A 23,523-nucleotide genomic window follows, 5' to 3' on the forward strand; every position below is an offset into this window, starting at 1 on the left:
AAAAGTGAAACTCATATATTATATAGAGTCATTACAAACAGAATAATCTATTTCAAGTGTTTATTTCTGTTAATGTTGATGATTATGGCTTACAGCCAATAAAAACCCAAAAGTCATTGCCTCAGTAAATTAGAATACCATATTTTTCGGATTATAACATGCACTTTTTTTCCCAAAAATTTTGGTGGAAAATGGGGGTGCGTCGTATAATTCGAATATACCTTACCGGCCACGGTGGAGCAGGTTCCCAGGGTCGCTGCTGGAGGATGCAAGGGTGGAGCAATGCTGCAGGCCGCAGGGTGGGATCATGGGGAGTTTGTAATGACTCTATATAATATATGAGTTTCTCTTTTTATATTGAAAAACTGAAATAAATTAACTTTTTGATGATATTCTAATTTAGTGAGAAGCACTTGTATATGCTCATGTAGCTATTTCAAATATAAGTCCATTGTTACCTTTATATGACACTATGACCAAACTCTGCTGGTTAAAACTGACACTGAAACATGCCACTGTGCAACCTACATAACCACTGCAGCCAGTCACTCAGTTCATGCCATGGTAGATGGTAAACTTCATAAAAAGTTGAATATCTTTGCAAATTACATTACTTAGCTAGTTATGATCCTCAGCCTGTATTAAATTCCAGAGCTGCATTCACAGTTTAGAAGCTTCTGAGTTGAAATCTTCCAGCATTCTTTGTTTGTCTGCATAGAGGTGACAGCAAGTATATCAGTGAATTTAGTTTGTCTCTGGCCACCGTGAGGCATTCACAAGGTTACAGATTATTTTGGGATGTCACATGTATTTCTTACAATGATATTTTATGATATTTTCCTGCAGCTTCTTTCCACTAGCTGTAGCAAGAGAAATTCTGCTAATGACGGTATCTGTGTTAGGTGTCAGATTTCTCCCGCTGTGCGGGATAGATCCCAAGCAACGCCTGGTGCTGTGGTCTCCCATTCTGGTCCAGCTGCTGCGGGTGCTGCTCAGCACAGATGTTGCTCCCAACGTCTTGCTCAGGTTCGTGGTAGTCGGTGGGTTACTGCTGGCTCTCCAGCCAAGTCTATGGTAACCAGTGATATGCAGGTGCAGCCTGACGCTTGGGAGTCTTAAGTCCTGAGTTCACCCTACTGAGCATGTCCGTGATGTGGCATCTGCTCATTGGTGGTCGGACGTTAGCTGTTCTGGTGATGTGGCAGTCCCGGATTGGCCCGCAGGCAATGTCTCGGCCGCCTGGGCGTGATCGTTTGGGGTGGAGCCTAGGACATAAAAGGTTTCCAGCGGCGCACGCGGGCGCCCTAGTATCACTTTCAGAGAAGTAACTGAGTTTGGTACTTTGCGTTCTGTTCTGGAGTTAATGCAGTCTGATTTAGGCTAACGCTCACTGGTTCGTTCCACCGTATGATAACTGCTGCTAGTGAACATCTCTGCACGGTGGACCCCAGGTTGCGATTGCACTTATTATTATTATTTTTATTTAGTGCAATCTGCCAACCCTAACACTCTGTTCATGATTTACATGTGAATTATGTACCTAAATCTGACATTCTGTATTTAGTGCCACTGAATAGGTTATTTTCTAGCTCTTTCACATACTCTAAAATGATACCCAAGACGATTGCAGATACACCACCTCATCTACAGAAGAAATCAGAGCATCAATGATTCTCTAAATATACATTTTATTCTCAGTGGTCTACCTTGAAGCTTGTCTGTGTGCCTATCACAGGTCTTTAATAGTGTTTGGTTGAACAATAAGAAATGTTCACTAGTTGCCTACTCCTTGCCTAATGGGTATTGATCAAGTACGCACTAAAGAAACAACATCAGACAGACACAGTCAGATGTAAGCTCTCTTGATCAATCTATGGCTCAGCTCCAAGGAGCTTTATTTAATTCGAACATAGATTTATATAACCCCTGTAAGGGGGCTCGGTTAGCTCTAAAATGGGAGTGATCGGATGTATTCCATTGGTTAGTGGGTTGGGCAATGAGCTAGTCCATGGGCGTGTCCATGAAGTCATCAGGCTGGGTTGGTCCATGAGGTCATCAGGGTGGGCATCATCGTGGACGGATCCATGAGGTCATCAGGGTGGGCGTCATCTTGGATACCAGAGCATGGTGTGTGATGAAACAGGAAATGGCAGCCATCTTTAGTGTCACACTTTGATCCGAGCAAGCTTATGTAAGGTGAAATAATACACTTTATGGGTCATTTCTCTCAATCTCTTATGTCTTGAGGTTAAAGTATTTAATCTTATGGCTCTCCTCAACAATAGTATTTGTCTTTTCGGGTAGGTTAAAGAAACACTCCATCAAATTTTTTATCCTCTTAATATATTGCAGTCTTTATTATTATTTTATTTTAGAGCACCATTGATTCCATGGTGCTGTACATGACAAAGGGTTGCGTATAATACACAAATAGAAAGTACAATGAACAATCTAATAGTGACAGACAGGTACAGGGGCAAAAGGACCATGCCTTTGAGTGCTTACATTATAAATGATATGAGAAAGGAAACAGTAGGTTAGGGGGTCTCAGTAGCTCTGATGTTGGAGAGGCGTCAGCTTTGGTAGTGAGGTGGCAGCAGGGTTATTGCAGGCTGTAAGCTGTAAGATGGGTTTTCACGCTCTGCTTGAAAGTTACAAATGTAGGGGATAATTTGATTTGTTAGGGCACAGAATTCCAGAGGATGGGGGATACTCTGGAGAAGTCTTGCAGGTGATTCGGTGAGGAACGTATAAGTGTGGAGGAGGGAAGGAAGTCTTGAGAGAACCAGAGTTTATATGGTGAGAGATCGGGAGATTAGTTCAGAGATGTATGGAGAAGACAAATTATGGGCAGCTTTGTAGGTCTGTGTTAGTAGCTTGAACTGAATATGTTGAGAAATTGGGAGCCAATGAAGGAATTTGCAGAGAGGAGAAGTGAAGGAGTAGCGAGGAAGAGGTGGATTAGTCAGGCAACAGAGTTAAGGACAGATTGGAGAGGTGTGAGAGTGTTAGCAGGAAGGCCACAGAGGAGCATATTGCAGTAGTCTTGGCGGGAGATTATGATGGCATGCATTAGTATTTTAGTAGACTAAGGGTTGAGGAAGGGACGGATTCTGGAAATATGTTTGAGGCTGCAGGAGGTGGCGAGAGCTTGGATGTGTGGTTTGAAGGAGAAGACAGAGTCAAGGGTTACTCCGAGGCAGCGGACTTCAGGTACAGGAAAAAGCGTGTAATTTACTATGACAGATCAGGTAGGGAAAATGGGTGAGATGGAGGAAAGATGATGAGTTCAGTTTTATTATTTGTGCTTTAGGAAGTGAGTGGAGAAGTAGGAAGATATGGCTGATAAACACTCTTTGATTCTGTACAGCAGAAAGGTGACTTCTGGGCCAGAGAGGTAGATCTGAGTGTCATCAGGATATAAGTGGTGCTTGAAGCCATAGGACTTTATGAGTTGTACCAGGCCAAAGGTATATATGAAGAAGAGTAGGGGTCCCAAGACAGAGCTTTGAGGGACTCCGACAGAGAGAGGATGGGATGAAGAGGTAGTGTGGGAGTGAGAGAAGCCAGATTTTTTATTACAGAGGTATGAGGAGAACCAGGAGAGGGCAAGGTCTGTGATACCGAGGGAAGAAAGGATTTGTAGTAGGAGAGAGTGGTTGACTGTGTCGAAGCCAGAGGACAGATCTAGAAGGAGTAGTTTAGAGAAATGTGTTAGCCTTGGCAGTAAGTCATTGGTGATTTAGGTTAGGGCAGTTTGGGTAAAATGGTGGGAGCGGAAGCCGCATTGAAGGCTGTCAGAGTAGGTTAGATGAGATATGGGAGGAAACTACAGTGTGGATGTGCTTTTCAAGGAGTTTGGAGGCAAATGGGAGCAGTAATATGGGTCAATAGCTGGATATAGAGGTCGGGTCGAGGAATGGCTTCTTTAGGATAGGTGTAATTGTGGCATGTTTGAAAGCAGAAGGGAAGGTACCAGAGTTTAGTAATAATTTGAAGAGATGGGTTAGGGCTGGGATAAGCATGGTGGTGAGGTTGGGGAGGAGGTGGGATGGGGTCGAGTACACAGGTGGTGAGGTGTGATTTGGAGAAGAGATGAATAAGCTCTCCTTCATTGATGGTGGGGAAGAAGGTTAGTGGGGGCAGTGGTCTGTTATTCATAGGGTACATAGGGCTTGTGGTGGTTGAGTAGTAAAGACTTGGCTGATTTGGTCGATGTTGTTGTTGAAGTGTATGGCAAATTCTTTGGCAGACATGAAGGTGGTTGGAGAGGGCAGTGGTGGATGGAAGAGGGAGTTAAGTGTTGAATAGCTGTTTGAGGTTGTGGAATAAAGAGGATATGGGGCTTGTGAAGTAGTCTTGTTTAGCAGAGGTGAAGGCTGACTTGAATGTGAAAGTTGCTTGTTTGAATGTGATGAAGTCTTCTTGTGAATGTGTTTTCTACCAGCACAGCTATGCAAACCTGGACATGTGCCAAAGCTTTTCAGTGAGGTTAGTGTGCCAAGACTGTCTACTGATTCTTCACACTCTGCCATGCATTGGAGGTGCAACTGAGTTAGTTGATGTGAGTGTAGCATTGTAGAAAACAGTGGCGCTGTCTGAGTTGAGGAGTGAAGATATTGGAGGAAAGTGGTAGAACCGAGTTGAAGAGTATGAGTGTGGTAGGTTCTGCGGGGGTGAGCTGGATGCTGGACTTGGGGGGCAGGTGAAGAGGATAGGGAAGAAAATATAAGTAGATGGTTGTCAGATAGGGGGAGTGGTGAGGTTAGATAGGAAGCTGGTGAAGATTAGGTCTAATGTAGTCCATCTGTGTGGGTAGCTGTGAGACAAGTAACAGTAATTTAGAGGGTGCTGACTAGCGGGTGTCATTGGGGATGTTGAAGTCACCCATGGTGATGGTGAGAATGTCAGCAGTAGAAGCCAGGTGGAGAATTGATCAATTCTCTGGGGGTTGGTATATGACTGCCATTTGGAGATTGAAAGGAGAGTAGAAGGTGCAGGTGTTAGAAAGCAGAAGATCCACTCCACCACGATGTCTGTTGCCAGGGTGAGGAGTGTGTGTGAAGTGAAGGCCGTAGCACAGCGCAGCAGGGGTAACCATGTCAGATGGTGTCAGCCATGTTTCGGTGAGGCTGAGGAAGGATAGGTTTCGAGAGGTAAAGAGGTCATGAATTACGTGGAGCTTATTGCAGAAGGAACAGGCATTCCAAAGCGCTCCGGATAGAGGGACTGACGGAGTGTGGGTCCGGGGAATGGGTTTTATAGTTAAGAGATTGTGAGGATTTCTTACAGGTGAGCAGTGATAGGATGCAGAAATAATGGGGGTTATCAGCTGTGGAGTTCCAGGATTAGGAGATATGTTACCAGCTGTGAGGAGAAGCAAGGAGAGAGCAAGCAAATACAAAGAGAGTGGGTGGCTTGTTTTGTGTTTCTGTAGAAGAGATGTGAGATTGAGGAGCCCTTCAGCAGTTGAGGTCAGGTGGAGAGGTAAGAGGGAAGGTGAGATAAATATTTGGAGAGTCATTAGGTTTGGGGATAGCAAAGCAGGGTAAGGCTTAGTGGAGCAATAACTGTAAGAGCATAAGTTAGCATGGTAAAATATTAGTGGGAAACTAAAGTGGTGGAGACAGTCAGTAAACAGTTGTGCCTGCTACCTTGTGGTCACTTTTGGCATATTTCTGATGTGCACTTAAAAGCTACACTTTAAGATGCTGCACGGAGAGACATAAAATCATTTTATATATCACTGTGTACTTACAATAGCTCATTTTGCCCTCCTACCCAGATAATTCTTCTCTTCTCCATTAGGTCTATGACATTATGTGATTAAAAATAAACTAGCTGAATCCTTCTAAGCTCTATGTAGAAACAGTAAGTCTATTTTCTCTGCATGGGTCAGCATTAGAACTACAACCCTACCTCACTGACAAAAGGAAATAAAGAAGAGAGGTAGAAGGGAGACTATGCAGCTCAGTCAGGAGTTGGAGTGGAGCTGGGCTGCCAGGAACTTTGCAGTGAGGTAGAATTCTAGTTCTGATAATGACTCATGCAGGGAATAGAGACTTTCTGATTGTACATAGAGCTTAGAATGATTTAGATAGTCTGTTTTTAATCACGTGATGTCATAGCCCTAATGGAAAAGAGAAGAATTAACTGGGCAGAAGGGTAAAAGGAACAATTGTAAGTACACAGTGTGTGAGACAGTGACCCCTGTTACAGCTAGGGGGCACTGTTTGTTCTTCCCAGGATGCGCACAGAGACGTAGTGAGGCCATGAGAGGGCGTTACAGTCGCAGGTGTGGCTGTGATTACAATTGTTAAAAGCCCTATAGTATAGAGAAGTTTTAGATTTGAGTCTGAGGAGACTCCGATGTGTCAGGGCCAGAGTGAGGCCTGACAACCCACAGCATAAACAGTGGTGTTGCTGTCCACGATGACTGGTCATGGATGTGTACAGGTCTTGTGCCCGGAGGTGAACCGGAGGTAGACTGTCCTGTGCCCGGAGGAAGGACCAGCGTGTGTCACAGCTGCAGACAGGAGCATGTCAAGGGCTGTGTATGGCTGTGAGTAGATACTGTGATACAGTGGTGCAGGACACCCATGGAACTAGTCAAAGGAGGACTACCATGTGTAGTGACTGCAATATAAAGGATGCTGTAATGAACTGGTGTGAACTGAGCACTGAAGTTATGTGCATTTAAGTTATATGCTTGGAACCTTTTCTGTGTGAAGATAACACATTAAAGAGACTTCTATGTTTGAACTTTGTGGGTCACTGCCTCTTCACTGCTACCGGTGCCTAACAAGTGCTATATAATATGATAATTGCAATATGTTAAGAGGACAAAAATTTTGATGGGAGGGAGTGCTTTAACTTACATGAAAAGACAAATAATATTAAAAACATGTGATGGGGACACAGACAAGCTTCAGTGTACGCCACTGGGAATCCAAGGTAAAAGCTTTGATGGGAGTACTTCTTTAAAGGTAACTTTTGGACACCCCTATGGCTCCAGTTAGTGTGACCCCAATCCCTGCACCTCCAAACACATGAGAAATTGGTGGAAAAATCATAGAGTGAAGTGACTGACATATAATTTACATTCTTCTAATAATCCCTCACCTCGCCTGGCATAAGCTTAGTTAGACAATGTCTCTTTAGATTGTTCTGAGGTAGAGCTGTTGGCTGCATTATGGGCATCAACAGGCCCCATTTGGCCCCCAAGCTACTGAGACTTTATACTGTATAATGTTATCATATAATAGACTGTGAGAAGAAATATAAGACATTAATTGGTTACCTTATATTTCAAACCTAAGGCTCTCACATTTCTGCTTAATTGAATGTGCAGCTTGTAGAGTTTGTCTAGTTCTCCATATGGCCTATGCCTCATTGAGCTAATACATGGGTTTTACAATTGTATAGTGTAGCTGTTCATTTTATGGTGCCAAGGTCATTGGACATTTTATTGCCTGCCGTTTTCAGCACTTAACGAAGAACCACACAGAGATTGAAAGGCTGCACACATATAACAGCTAAACAATAGTGTACAAAAGAAAAGGGTAGGAGCAAATGACAGAGGAGATGATAACAAGTTTAACAGAAAATTGCCTCTAATTGGAAAATAGTGCACCTCCAAAAAGGAACAAATAGCACTATTCATTTGAAGATTGGACTAAGAAAGAAGTATGCTGTTAACTGCCTAGCTATTTCGCTGTCAAGTTCTACCCTTTTCTCCCGCTGTATACACAGATTTACACAGTCCACCTGGATGTAGAATCCATGAGCTCAGGAAGATGTGATCTGAATGCTCTCCTCTTTACTTTCTGAGTATATATAGTACATCAACTGGGCATCCAGATAAGTGATGGGAAAATCTTAAATAGCTCTGCATGTGTGTAAGACTGTATACATGTACAACGGGTGAAATAAGTTTTGAACATAACCAATGTTCTAAGTAAATATACTGTATTTCTAAAGGTGCTATTGACATGAAAAGTCTCACCAGATGTCGATACCAACCCATCCAGTCCACACAAGAAAATAAATCAAACCATAGATGTCCATCATTTAAGTTATGTGTTGTAATGAGAAAAGACATAGGGAAAAAGTATTGAACATGCCCACTGAAATGTAATTAGTACTTTGTACAAAAGCCCTTTTTGGTGATGACAGCTTCAAGATGCCTCCTGTATGGAGAAACTAGTCACATATATTGCTCAGGTGTAATTTTGACGCATACTTCCACACTCTTCAAATCTTGAAGGTCTGTGGTCTCGTTCTATGAGCTGTGAGCTTTAGTTCCTTCAACAAATTTTCTCTTGGATTCAGATCAGGTGATTGGCTGGGCCATTCTAGCAACTTTATTTCCGTTCTCTGAAATCAATTGAAAGTTTCCTTGGCTTTATGTTTTGGATGATTGTCTCAATTTATCTTCATCATCTTTGTATTACTGATTTCAGCTGGTATGACACCCACCAGCTGAACCAGCTGGCTTTTTGAACCCCTCTTTTTTCATGTGTTCAATACTTTTTCCCTGTGTTATTTCTCATTACTACACATAACTAAAATTATGGACATCTATGGTTTGATTTATTTGCTGATGTGGATTGGATGGGTTGTAAACGGCATTCCATGTCAATAGCACCTCTAGAAATATATGTACTTAGAAAATTGCTGAATTATTCAATACTTATTTCACCCACTGTCTATCCCTTGTTCAGAAAATAAGAATTGACAGTGTGAGGCTTGGTGCATGTATTCAGGATTTTTCGCGTTGTTTTCCACTATAATAACGTGATAAAACCGCTAAAAATGCTTACATTAAGCATCCTATTATTAGAATGCAATCCGCAATTTTTGTGCACATGTTTGTGAACATGCTGCGTTTTTTACCGTGATGCGTTTTTTTCATGGAAAAAAACGCATCACGGTAAAAAACGCAGCGTGTTCATTAATTCTGCAGATTTTTCGCGTTTTTGCCGCCATATTATTGCATTGGGGAAGCTCCGAAAAAAAAAGTGGTAAAAATGCAAACCGATTTCTTGCAGAAAAAGTCCGGTTTTGTTCAGGAAATTTCTGCAAAGAATCCTGACGTATGCACATAGCCTAAATGTTCTCTTTTAACAGTACAATTACAGGAGCATTCTGGGAAGGAAAACTTTAATTGTTCATTCTCAGAGTTGAGCATTTCTATGTATGACTGATGTTAGTTCAGCCCCATAGGGCAGATCGTAGTAGCCTTGGAGCGCTGGGGTCCTAGGTTCAAATCCCACCAAGGACAACATCTGTAAGGAGTTTGTATGTTCTCCCTGTGTTTGCTTAGGTTTCCTCCTCAGGACACACTGATAGGCAACTTAGATTATGATTCAGTGATGCTGTTGCATGTAAAGCGCTATGGAAATCATTGGTGACATATAAGCGAGTCAAATAACTAAATTGACCATCACTGGTTTGCAGTATAAACGGGCTGTGACACTCTGTTTACCTAAATGGGTCTGAGTTGTATTACTATGTTTAACAACCCATTTAGGTGATACCCTGGTGCTAAATACGCATTCAAGGGGCTGCCTCTGTTAAATCCCGCTGTCACTCTCTAACAATGGGATTGAACACATGCCGTCAGGGAGACTCATCATTCAACGCTCCCATCGGCCTTCCCATGACATGATCGTGATTTCTGCAATACATAGCACAACCATGAGAAAGGAGTACACTAGGAGCATATAGATAATCAAACAGTAAGAAATACTTTATTTAGTTACATATAAATTATATATAACATTACAATTTAAACAATGTCATATATATACTATTAAATACAGTGCTCAAGGATGATTAAAAATAAGTGGATATCCCCCGGAGTGCGCCGTCCAGGAAGCCAACATGCATACCAATAGTATAAGAGGCGTGCTGCTATGTGTCTATGTTTAGCTATATATACAGAATGCCGTACGGCGTAGGGTTATAGATTTGCAAAGCAGCTCTTACCAATGCGAGGCACCAGGACAGGGCACACCGGATGGGATCCTCCGGGGTTGTGCCTGTGGATCCCATCCGGTGTGCCCTGTCCTGGTGCCTCTCATTGGTAAGAGCTGCTTTGCAAATCTATCACCGTACGGTATTCTGTATATATAGCTAAACATAGACACATAGCAGCACGCCTCTTATACTATTGGTATGCATGTTGGCTTCCTGGACGGCGCACACTGGGGGATATCCACTTATTTTTAATCATCCTTTAGCACTGTATTTAATAGTATATGTATGACATTGTTTACATTGTAATGTTATATATAATTTATATGTAACTAAATAAAGTATTTCTTACTGTTTGATTATCTATATGCTCCTAGTGTACTCCTTTCTCATGGTTCTCATTGAGTTGGTTCTTTCTTTTGGTGGGGGGTTGCTTTGCACTACTTAGTGCCCTAATCCCCTTCCTGTATCCAATATGCTGCCTGGTTTTGTTATTACATAGCACAACCATTCTAATGATTTCAGCTGCAAGTCCCCCAAGGGGACTATTAAAAACAATGAAATGTTAAAAAAAAGTTTTCAATAATATGGAAAAAATTAAAAAACATTTAAGTTCAAATCACCTCCTTTTGACCCATTGAAAATCAAACAATTTAATTTTTTTTTTAAATGCACATATTTGGTATCCCTGCCTTCAGAAATGTCCGATCTATCAAAATATAAAATAAATTACCGTATTTTTCGCTTTGTAAGACCCTCCGGATTATAAGACGCACCCCAAATTTTGAGGAGAAAAATAGGAATAAACTTTTTTTAATAAATTGGTGGGGCGTCTTATAATCCATGCGTTTTATTACTTACCAGGGGTTGTGGCTGTGGTGGATCAGGGTCCCAGGGTCGTTGCTGGAGGCAGGAGTGGAGCATTGCTGCAGGCTGGGATGAGGGGGTCTGCAGGGGGCTCCTGTGCTGCAGGGGGGCTCCTGTGCTGCAGGCTGGGTGAGGGGTCTGCAGGGGGGCTCCTGTGCTGCAAGCTGGGATGAGGGGTCTGCAGGGGGCTCCTGTGCTGCAGGGCTGTCTCCGATGCTGCAGGGCTGTCTCCGGTGCTGCGGGGGGCTCTGGCGACATTTTGTGAAAGGCCAGAGCCCCCGGCAGTTCGTCCATGCGTTCCTGTATGACTGACTCCGGGAAAATGGCCGCCGGAATCTCGAGAGATGAGATCTCAGCGCTGAAATCTCATCTCCCGAGATTCCGGCGGCCATTTTCCCGGAATTAGTCATACTGGAAAGCATGGACGAACTGCCGGGGGGCTCTGGTCTTTCACAAAATGTCGCCAGAGCCCCCCGCAGCACCGGAGCCTCCAGCATCACCCAGGGCAGCAGCGGACAACCCCGGCAGTGGCGGCGGACGACAGCGGCGGCGGGCGGTAGCGGCGGCGGACACCCCCTCATCCCAGCCTGTAATGGTAAGCGGTATATCCGCTTTGTTAGACGCACCCACATTTCCCCCCAAAATTTGGGGAAATAAAGTGCGTCTTACAAAGCGTAAAATACGGTAATCCAAGTCATAAACGGCGTAACAAAAAAAAAATTTAAACTCCCGAAATACAGTGTTTTTTTGGTTGCCGCAACATGGCAATAAAATGCAATAAGAGGTGATTAAAACATCTTATCTACCTCAAAATGGTGTCAGTAAAAACATGAGCTCTGGGTGCAAAAAATAAGCCCTCACACAGCCCGTTATCCCAAAAAATGAAAACATCTTGAAAAATGGTGACAAAACAAAAGAAAATTTCTTACAAATTTCATAATTTTTTTTCACTACTTAATAAAAAAAATATGCGTTTAGTATCTGCGTACTTGTACTGACCTGGAGAATCATATTGCTATATAGTGCACATGATAAATAAAAAACAATTGTGGAATTACACTTTTTTTTCAATGCCACCGTACTTGGAGCTTTTTTTTCCTTTTTCCAGTGTACTATGTGGTAGAATGAATGAATTCATTCAAAAGTACAACTTGTCATGCAAAAACAAGTACTCACTCATACTGCTATATTGATGGAAAAAGTTATGGCTCTTGCAAAAAGAGGAGGGAAAATGGAAAATCACTGTTAAAGGGGTTAAATGGCTGATTTGGCACCTAAAATGTCCGTTCTAAATATCTATCTTTAAACACTAACCACTTTTGTAATTAGCTTTACTATAGCATAATCTACACTTCTCCCTTTCTAGCTAATCCCTAAATGTCTTTTTTTAAACTTCACTTTCTGTGACAGTTCATTTAAGAGGAGTCCCGAGCAAGACGCCACAGAAGGCTGTGGTTGAAATGACTGACATTGCCCCTCCTGAAATAAGATGTCATCAGAGACAATGCTGCAGTTTCTTACTACAGTTTGTTGCATTGTTGCCCTCTGAAGAGGATGCAGAAGCTGCTTGAGATGTGAACGCCCACGCTCTCCTTCTATCTCTGCCTCTGCATCTTCTAGCTGTGAAGCAAGATGTCGTCAGGGGGCAGAGATAGAAGCAACAAGTGACACCAGCCACACCCCTCAGATTCTGGCTCCTCCCTCAAATGAATTGTCACCAAAGGGCAGTGACTGACATCAAGGGCTGCCCCACAACTTCTAGCACTGCCCTCCAACGAATAGTTATCAGGTGGCAGCTTCTATCACATGGGAGACTGGGGTTCAAATCCCGGCTCTGCCCTGTTGAAAAATAAATTATATACCAAAGCTCCTAACACTATAAAACACTATGATACCTCCCCTAGGTTAAGGTGCACAACCACTAATGTGGGAGACTGTGGGGCTCTGCCAGTTGTGGTCTTTGGGCAAGACTACTAACACTATAGTGCCTCTACCTCAATAAAGATGAGAGTGTCACCAACAAAGAGTCATGCCGGCTCGGACGTCGCCTGGATTAACAAGGTCTGCATCAGATGTTGAGGAACCAGGACAATCTGATGATGAGTTGTTCCAAACCATACATTGACAAGGCAAGAGAACCTGTATGTATATATATATATATATATATATATATATATATATATATATATTTATTTATTAAAGAGTTCTCTTCTTTGCAACATCATTCTTTACATGTTTTATAAGAAGACTAGTGATGAGTGAATATACTCGTTACTCGAGATTTCCTGAGCGCGCTCGGGTGTCCTCCGAGTATTTTTTAGTGCTCAGAGATTTAGTTTTTCTTGCCGCAGCTGAATGATTTACATCTGATTGCCAGCATAAGTACATGTGGGGGTTGCCTGGTTGCTAGGGAATCCTCACATGTACTTATGCTGGCTAACAGATGTAAATCATTCAGCTGCGGCAAGAAAAACTAAAACTCCAAGCACTAAAAAATACTCGGAGGACCCCCGAGCGTGCTCAGGAAATCTCGAGTAACGAGTATATTCACTCATCACTAAAGAAAACCTTTAGCATGTGATTTAGTTTTGGCTACCAGCTATACCAGTATGGAGTTCTTAAATATAGGCATTAATAAGATGTTATGACATTACTCAGTCATATATAGACCCATGTTGTATGCCAGAAAGGTGAAAAGAGTTTAATTACAGTAATGTATTTTCTTGTGTATACCTGCACATATCATACTGTACAGTGTGCAGTTTATTCTATTGTGGGGTTAGCTAGTAGTGTAATTTCTCTGCAGATTTTGTACAGAATCTCAACATAAGTTCAGAAAATATTTTAAAGGCTGTTAGGCTAATGTATGCTAGACTTTTCTTCTTAATAATGTTGATTTGAAAATCATGAGTATTATATAGTGACATAGTGATGACAGTTTTTCAAAGAATTGTTATTAATATTTGGCAAATTTCAGATCTCTGAAGAATTATTATTTTTATTATTATTATTATTATTATTGTTATCCCAGTATTGTGTTATCTCTGTAATGTGTTTTTTTTTATTATTGCTAATTTAGTATTTAACCCCTTAGTGACCGGGCCAAATTTTTAAAATCTGACCAGAGTCACGTTATGTGGTAATAACTCTGGAACGCTTCAACATATCCCATTGGTTGGAGATTGTTTTTTCGTGACACATTGTACTTTATGATAATGGTAAATTTAGGTCAATATGTTTTGTGTTTATTTATAAAAAATATCAGAAATTTGACAAAAATGTAAAAAAAAATTGCAATTTTCAAACTTTGAATGATTATCCCTTCAAACCAGATAGTCATACCACAGAAAAACGTTAATAAAAAAAGATTACCATCATGTCTGTTTTAAGTCAGCACCATTTGTAAAATGTTATTTTATTTTGTTAGCATTTTAGGATTTCTTAGGAAATTTACAAAATTAATTTGTGTTAGGGACCTATCCAGGTTTGAAGTGACTTTGGGGGTCCTATATATTGGAAACCCCCAAAAGTGATACCATTTTAAAAACAGCGCCCGCTGACATATTGAAAACTGCTGTCAGCTAATTTATTAACCCGTCTGGTTATTTTCAGGAATTAATGCAAAGTGTCATAACAGGAAAGAAAATGTGTATTTTTACCACTTACTGTAAATATCACCGCAGATTTACCACGTTTTTTTTGCGGATTCCACCTGCGGTTTTTCACCTGCGGATTCCTATTGAGGAGCAGGTGTAATCCGCTGCGGAATGCACACAAAGAAATGACATGCGGCGGAATATAAACCGATGAGTTTCCACGCATTTTTTTCCACAGCATGTGCACTGCAGGTTTGTTTTTCCATAGGTTTACATGGGACTGTAAACTCATGGAAAACTGCTGCAGATCCGCAGCGTCAAATCCGCTGCGGGTCCGCAGCAAAATCCGCAACGTGTGCACGTAGCATCAGGCCGCTATTTGGCCGTGAACTGCAAACATCAGGACCATGTGATCAAGAACTCAGGGTGATATTGGGGATTAAGAGGAAGCCCCCACGCTCTGTTAACCATTTATATGTTCTAGTCATTATTGACAGCAGCATCTAAGGGGTTAAACAGATTTGGACGGTGCCAACACTGATCGTTGGTGATACAGCAAGTTGTCACCTATAGTGGACAGCCTACAGCTGCTGGATTGTCACCGGTATGGGGATGCTATTCTCTTATATCTGAAGTCAGTAAAAAGACGTATCAGCGGTCATTAAGAGATCCTGTCATGGGGAATACATTTTGGCCCAGTTGGTTTAGTCTGTTCCTGATTGTTTTATGCAGCACATATGAGCAATGTATCCCATCTATAAATTGTTACGAGCAACTATAAGTGCTAATATCGGTACTTCGGATCAATCAATGCATCTCTCGGCTGCTGTTGGTAAACTCATCCGATGTATACGATGGTGTGAGCGAGACCTCATTGTAGAAATCAGTTTTCCTGTTTTAGATAAATCCATAGCTAAAATTGAATGCTCACGAGTTACAAGTGCAGTGGGTGAGCGCTGCACTTACAGTTCTCCTGCCTTTCCTCTGCCCACCACCTGCCTACTGTCTGTGACTGACAGAGAACTGAAACATGAGTGACCTCTCAGTCAATGACAGCTTGATTTTTTTATGGCACAAGCTGTAATTTTGAATGACCCTTCACTTTGCTATGTAATGTACTGAAAAATGGGGACAAAATCCAAATTTGATGAATGAAATGTTGAAAAAATACAATTGTGCAATTGTTTTTTGGGTTTTGTTTTTAAATTGTTGAATGTGCTGTAAAAATATCCAGGTCAGTGCTATTACAGCAATACCTTGCTTAGATTTTTTTAAAAAGTGATGAAAAAATTGCAGAACTTTATGAAACAATTTTTTTTGTTGTATGTCACCATTTTCAGGGACCAGTAACATATTTTTTTCCCAATGATGGAGCTGAATGAGGACTTGGTTTTTATGTGGGAGCTTATGGATTTATTGATAAAAATTGAGGGTAGATGCGACATTTTAATCACTTTTTTTAATTTTTTTAGAGAGATTGTTTTTACCAAAAATTGCAGTTCTGTCATTTAGATTTTTTTACCTTAGTGGTGTTTACCAGGCAGGTTAATTAATTTTATATTTTGATACATCAGACTTTTAACGCTTTCACCACCGCCAATACACGTTAAAATGATGGTTGTTAAGTGGCCTTATTCCTCATCTCCGTTTTACAACAGCCCCCCTGTGCGTGCCATATTCAACTGTATCGGCATCATAGACGGTTGAAAGCAACAATGAAGGAGCAAGCACCAGGTGACGCTCCCTGTGCCATCTGCGTGTGCGCAATTACCTCACTTCATTGCATACCTACTGTGTGCCGGGCAGACGGCATGCAGCTACTGATACCGGAACAGAGCCGGAATCAGCGTGGTAGTGAGGAGGAGAGGTGAGTATTGTGTTTATTTATATATATATATATATATATATATATATATATATATATATATATATATATAAACGGAGTCCTGGTTGCATTATATTCTGTGTAGGGAGGCTGTATTATACCCTATGAGGGGAGGCTGCATTATATTCTGTGGGGGGAAGCTGCATTATATTCTGTGAGGGAGAGGCTGCATTATACCCTATGAGGGGAGGCTGCATTATACCCTAGGAGGGGAGGCTGCATTGTATTCTGTGGGTGGCATGTTGCATTGTATCCTATGCCGCTTTATACCCTATGAGGGGAGGCTGCATTATATTATGTGGAGGGGAGAGGCTGCATTATACCTTATGAGGGGAGCAGCATTATATTCTGTGGGGGGAGGCTGCATTATACCCTATGAGGGGAGGCTGCATTATATTCTGTGGGGGGCTGCATTATACCCTATACTGCATTATACCCTATGAGGGGAGGCTGCATTATATTCTGTGGGGGGAGTCTGCATTATACCCTATGAGAGGAGCAGCATTGTACCCTATGAGGGGAGGCTTCATTATATTCTGTGGTGGAGAGGCTGTATTATACCCTATGAGGGGAGCTGCATTAAACCCTATGAGGGGAGGCTGCATTATATTCTGTGGGGGGAGGTTGCATTATACCCTATGAGGGGGCTACATTATATTTTATGGGAGGCTGTATTATATTCTATGGGGGCTACATTATATTCTATGAGGGGGGCTACATTATACCCTATGAAGGGGCTACATTATAGTCTATGGGGGATGCATTATATTCTATGGGGGCTACATTATATTCTATGAGGGAGCTACAATATATTCTATGAGGGGGCTGCATTATACTATATGAAGGGGCTACATTATATTCTATGAGGGGGCCACATTATACTATGAGGGGCTACATTATACCCTATGAGGTGCTGCATTATACTTTGAGGCGGCTACCTTATATTCTAGGAGGGGGCTACATTATACTATGACGGGGCTGCATTGTACCCTATGAGGGGGCTACATTATATTCTATGAGGGGGCTGCATTATTCTATATGAGGGGGCTACATTATATTCTATGAGGGGACTACATTATACTATGAAGGGGCTACATTATACACTATGAAGGGGGTACATGATATTCTATGGGGGACTGCATTATATTCTATGGGGGCTGCATTATATTCTATGAGGGTAGCTACATTATATTCTATGAGGGGGCTACATTATACTATATGAGGGCTGCATTATATTCTCTGAGAGGGCTACATTATATTCTATGAGGGGCTGTATTATACTATATGAGGGGGCTACTTTATATTCTATGAGGGGGCTACATTATATTTTATGCCCCAACCCCTGCTACATAATTAAGTCGTATACTACCTTATATTATATTTTACCGCACAATTGGTGGTCTTGTATTTATTTATATGTAGCTGCATAGTGGGCCCCAAGAATGGTTTTCTCTGGTGGGCCCAAGGTGCTCCAGTTCAATGCTGTCTGGTATCTCTGTAATCGCATCGGCCCAAAGAATAAAGCCGTCTTATCACTTACACCGCATTTTGAACTGCACAAAAATAACTGTTCTGATACTGCTATCTATTTATCCTTTCTGCCTCTCAAAAATTGGAATAAGGCTCAGTTCACTTTTATTGTGCGCTCTCCACTGAGCACTTATATTGGGGTTTCCGTATAAATACTCAAAACCGCGATTCCAACAAAACCACTCACTATAATGAGGCAGATGGAGTCATTTTGTACTCCATCTGGTTTCTGTTCCGGTGTTCTAGCATCATTTTAGGCATCTTTTTAGCTCACAAGTGTGGACGACTACAGCTCTGTGAACATCTAAACAGATGGATACCAGCAGAGCAGACGCCAAACTGTGGTTCCATCATGGATCTGAATTGCATTTTTGTGGAATTTACTCCGAAACGATAACGTAAGTGCTCAATGCAGAACACAAGAATGTGATCCCAGTCTTATATTGCAAGCGATGAAAAAATATGTACCCCTAAATGTTACTGATTAAAACTCCGCACAAAACCAGCTCCCACTCAGCTCTATTATCTCTCACTGGAAATATAGGGGGATTCCCACATTACCGGTAGAACAATGACTCTGGAAAAGTGACATGTCTCCAACAACCTTTCAAATAAAATCCAGTGAAATCTGCACTCCCAAATCCAAGCACTCCTTCCTTCTGAGCCGCTCTGTGCCTAAACCACTGTAAGCTGCCAAATGTTTGACATTATTGTAGTGGGAAAAGCGCACTTACCAATTTACAGAGTACATGTCCTCAGAAGCACAAGCTGGGCACAATGTATGGGGTGCAACCATACATGGGGGCTCTACACTTTATCCCCCACAATTTATGGGCACTAAACTTGCACATTTACAATTCAACTTTTGGGGCATCACCCCTTTCAGGAAAAATTGCTAAATAAATTGTGGGGTTCAGTTTCACCTATTAACCCTTGTGTAACTGATAAATTTGCAGAAAATACAAAAATTACTTTTTTACCACTAAAATGTTGCATTTTATATATACTCACTACAGCCCCAGAAGAAATCTTTCAGCGGTTAAGTTTCCAATATGGGGTCACCTGGGGGGTTTCTGCTGATTTGGCACTTGGCTAATGGTGCTCACAATCTATTCAAACCTAATTTGCGCTTTAAGAGCCAATAGTGCTAATTTCCATCCACTCTCTACCGTGTGCTCAAACAGTAATGTACAACTATATACAGTATGAGGTATTGCCACATTCGGTAAAAATTGCCTAAACAACTATGGTGTTCATTTTCTCCTATCACCCTTTGTTGTAATTATAAATTTTGTGCTAAAACAGTATTTTAGTGGATAAAATTTCATCTTATGTTTTCACATCTTAATGTTATAAATTTTTATGGATCATTTGTAGGTTAAGAATGCTCAGTACACTGTAGATTAATTCCTTGAGGGGGTACCAGATTGAGGTCACTTAAGGCAGGGTTCTGCTGTTTTGGCATGTCAGGGGCTCTGCAAACGCGACATGACCTTCACAATCTACGCCGCACAAATTTCACCTCCAATAATCAAATGGTGCTATTTCCTTTCCGAGCACTATCATGTCCAAAACAGAATTTTTTTTACCACAGATGTGATATCTTCGTGTTCAGAAGAAATTGCATATTAAATTATGGGGTCCGTTTCTCCTATTATCGATTGTGAAAATTACAAATTTGTGGCTGAAACAACATTTTAGCAGAAAAACTTAATTTTTGTTTTCACATCCACATTTTAAAAAGTTCTGTGAAGCACCTATGGGTTTAACAAGTTCAATACCGCCCTAGATGAATTCCTTGATGGGTCTAGTTTCCAAAATGGGGTCACTTGTGCGGGTTTCTGCTGTTTTGGTACATCAGGCGCTCTGCAAATAAGACATGGCATCTGTAATATTTTCCAGCCAAATACCAAATGTCGCTTCTTCCCTTCTTATCCCTGCCGTGTATCCATACAGAACGTTTTGAATGCATGTGGGGTACTGCCACGCACAGAAGAATGTGGGTAACAAGCTGTGTGGTTCGCTTTTTCATATTACCTTTTGCAAAAGTGAGTTCAAAATGCTCGCTATGACCCTGAATAAAATTGTTGAGGGCTGAATTTACCAAAATGGGCACACTAATGGGTTTTTTCTGCTGTTTGGGTGCCCTAGGGGTCATGCAAATGTGACTTGACAATCTATTTCAGCCAAATTTGAGTTCCAAAATTCAAATGGTGCTCCTATCCTTCTGAGCTGTGCCGTTTGTCCAAACAGAGGTTTTTGACCACATGTGGGGTATCAGTGCACTCAGAAGAAACTAGGTAACAAATTGTGAGGTCCATTTTCTTGTACTATTCCTTGTAAAATTGAAACAATTGGGGTTAAAGCAACATTTTAGAGTAAAAATTACAATTTATTTTTTGTTCGACTTTTTGTTAATTCGTGTGTCACACCTGAAGGGTTAAAAAAAAGTATTGACAGCAGTTTTGAAGTATTTTAGAGGTGCAATTTTTACTATGGTATTACTTTTGGGGAGTTCGCAATTTTACAATATATAGGCCCTGCAAAAGCCATTTAAATCTGAAAAGTTCCCTAAAAAAAACAGGTTTTGTACATTTCTTGGAAAAATTAGAAATTGCTGGTAAACGTTTAACCCATCTAACATCCTCACAAACTAAAATGGCATTTGAAAATGATGGAGATGTATTATTCTAGACATAGAGAAATGTTATTTATTAATTACTAGATGGTGGCCCGATTCTAACGCATCAGGTATTCTAGAATAGGTATGTATGTATATAGCAGCCACATAGTATATAGCACAGGCCACGTAGTATATAGGAGCCATGTAGTATGTAGCAGACAATACTACGTGGCCTGTGCTATATACTATGTGGCTGCTATATACATACATACATATTGTAGAATACCCGCTGCGTTAATACAGGTCACACAGTATATTACAGTGGCCACGCAGTATATAACACAGCCCACGTACTATATAACACAGCCCACGCAGTATATAGCAGCCACGCAGTATATAACACAGGCGACTTAGTATATAACACTGGCCACATAATATATAGCACAGCCCACACAGTATATAGCAGCCACGCAGTATATAGCACAGCCCCCGCAGTATATAACACTGGCCACGTAATATATAGCACAGCCCCCGCAGTATATAACACTGGCCACGTAATATATAACACAGCCCACGCAGTATATAGCAGCCACGCAGTATATAACATAGCCACGTTAGTATATAGCACAGAGATGTAGTATATAATAGAGCCCACGCAGTATGTAACACAGCCCACATAGTATATAGCAATGTGGGCACTATATGCGTGGTTAAAAAAGACGTAAAATAAAAAATAAACATATACTCACCTTCCGAAGGCCCCTTGAAGTCCTGGCGCCTGTGTGCGGTGCACGCGGCAGCTTCCGGTCCCAGGGTTGGTATGCGCGCAGGACCTGTGATGACGTCGCGGTCACATGACAGTGACGTCATGGAAGGTCCTTCTCGCATAGCATCCTTGGCACCGGAACCTGCCGCTTGCACTGCCGTGGACAGCGGGCGACGTCAGAGGGTGAGAATAACCTTTTTTTTATTATTCTTATTTGTAACATTAGATCTTTTTACTATTGATGCTGCATACGCAGCATCAATAGTGAAAAGTTGGTCACACAAGGTTAATAGCTGCGTAACCGGAGTGCGTTACACCGCGCTCCAGTAACGCTGGCATTAACCCTGTGTGAGGGCTGACTGGAGGGGAGTATGGAGCGGGCACTGACTGCGGGGAAAAAAGAGCGGCCATCTTGCCGCGGGACTGTGTCTGTCGCTGATTGGTCGTGGCAATGGTCGTGGGCGTTTTGCCACGACCAATCAGCGACTTGTATTTCCATGACAGACAGTGACCAATGAATATCCGCGACAGACAGACAGAAGGACAGACGGAAGTGAGCCTTAGACAATTATATAGTACATTATGTACAGCATGACTAACTGGTTTAATGGTATAAAGATTAAAAGTTTGAAAATTTCACATTTTTCTAAATATTCGCCAAAATTCCGATATATTATTTTCTCAAATAAACGAAAATGTATTGACCTAAATTTACCACTAACATAACGTACAATGTGGCACGAAAAAAAAATCTCAGCATCACTGTTATACATTGAGGCGTGCCAGGGTTATTAACGCATGAAGTGACAGTGGTCATATTTAAAAAAAAAAATTGTCCTTGTCATTAAGGTTAAAATTGGCTTGGTCACTAAGGGATTAAGGATGCAGCAATAATACAAAAAAATTATCTTTATTTGTAATGGAGGAAAAGATGTATGATTTGAATTTTCATATTTAATTAAAAAATATTTTTAAAAAGTATTTTTTTCTTCTTTTTTTTTGCATTATTGTTTGTTTTCTTAGGAGACTTGAGCATGCTATTGACTGATTGCTTATACTTTGTAATGCAGTAGCACAGTATTTCAATTTAAAAGAAAAATGATGATCTCCTATGGAGTTGAGCCCTTACCTGTGTTTCACAGGAGTACAAAGATAGCAGCTATAGGGGCCTTCAACAGGTTCCTGGGCTGCCATAGTAATCCATTGGTGCTCTGTGATTGAAATGGCACAACTCTAGAATCACGATAGTACATTATATTAGGAGGGCTGCTGCAGTCCCCCAATCTTCCAACAGAAGAGAACTGCAGAAAGGCCTGTATAAAAGATTCTGCTCCTAAGAAGTGGAGTTTTCCAAGAATTTAATTAAATTGCCCCCGTCAAATATGGTAATTGAAACGGAAACTCATCCTAGTCACGGATTGCAGTCTGAAGAAGCTGTTTCATAAGCGCACATATTAGTGAGCTGAGAAAGGCTCTGACAGGAGAAGAAATAAATCTCTGTGGTCTGAATACAAACTATTTCCCAGCCTCAGTCCTCCATGCAAGTAGAAGATTTATTTCCTCTCCTGTCATGGCCCTTCTCTGGTAGCTCCCTGCTATGTGTCCTTACGATAAATCTCCTCTGTCAGTTGATGCGTAGCTCTGACACGTAACCAGGTTGGGCTGCCATTTGAATTAAGGGACTTGGGCAATGTTACTTCATTTTTGGAGAACCCCTTTAAAAAAGTTAACAACACCAAATCAGACTGACCACCTCATGTCACATCGAAGACCAAACCTAATGTCATCAATGCAACCCAGAAGCTCATGGTGTATTAAATAATGTTGTTCCTATTATGTGGTTGGAGATATCCAGACATCTATTCAGCCACCTCTCATCCAATTCCTTTATAGAAGAGTCTCTTACATTAGTAACTTTATTGGTTGTCCACTCAGTTAAAAACAGTAAAGGTAAGATAAAATTTAGATTTTGTGCACCAATATCAAAATTGCATACGGTACATTTGGTTTTCTTATTTACTGTTATCAGACACTTTTCTAAGATATCTGTTCACAATGAGGGCATAATGTTATTACGTGTGTTTTTTACTCAGTTTACAAATGTACATTATATGATATTTATTTTACAATTTCTTCACAAAACCACTTTAGTGTTTTATTATGTTTTTTCTCTATCACTAACTTACTTGCTAACTATAATATTGTATTTGTTAAATTTCCTTAGATCTAGGAGCCTTAAGAACAAAAGAAAAGATAGATCTAAAGACAGAAAGAGGTA

General features: G+C 41.2%; 1 protein-coding gene across 4 annotated transcripts in view; it reads left to right on the forward strand.

Annotated features, from left to right (window-relative positions):
* Window positions 1-23,523, forward strand: part of SRRM3 (serine/arginine repetitive matrix 3) — a 678,443-nt gene that overhangs the window by 575,982 nt on the left and 78,938 nt on the right. For all 4 annotated transcript variants that reach the window (XM_077296283.1, XM_077296282.1, XM_077296284.1 and 1 more), the window contains exon 10: window positions 23,470-23,520. In XM_077296283.1, coding sequence (XP_077152398.1) covers window positions 23,470-23,520 — 51 coding nt within the window. The remainder of the gene's footprint in view (window positions 1-23,469; window positions 23,521-23,523) is intronic.

Source organism: Ranitomeya variabilis, chromosome 3 (assembly GCF_051348905.1).
Source record: "Ranitomeya variabilis isolate aRanVar5 chromosome 3, aRanVar5.hap1, whole genome shotgun sequence".
NCBI lineage: Eukaryota > Metazoa > Chordata > Amphibia > Anura > Dendrobatidae > Ranitomeya > Ranitomeya variabilis.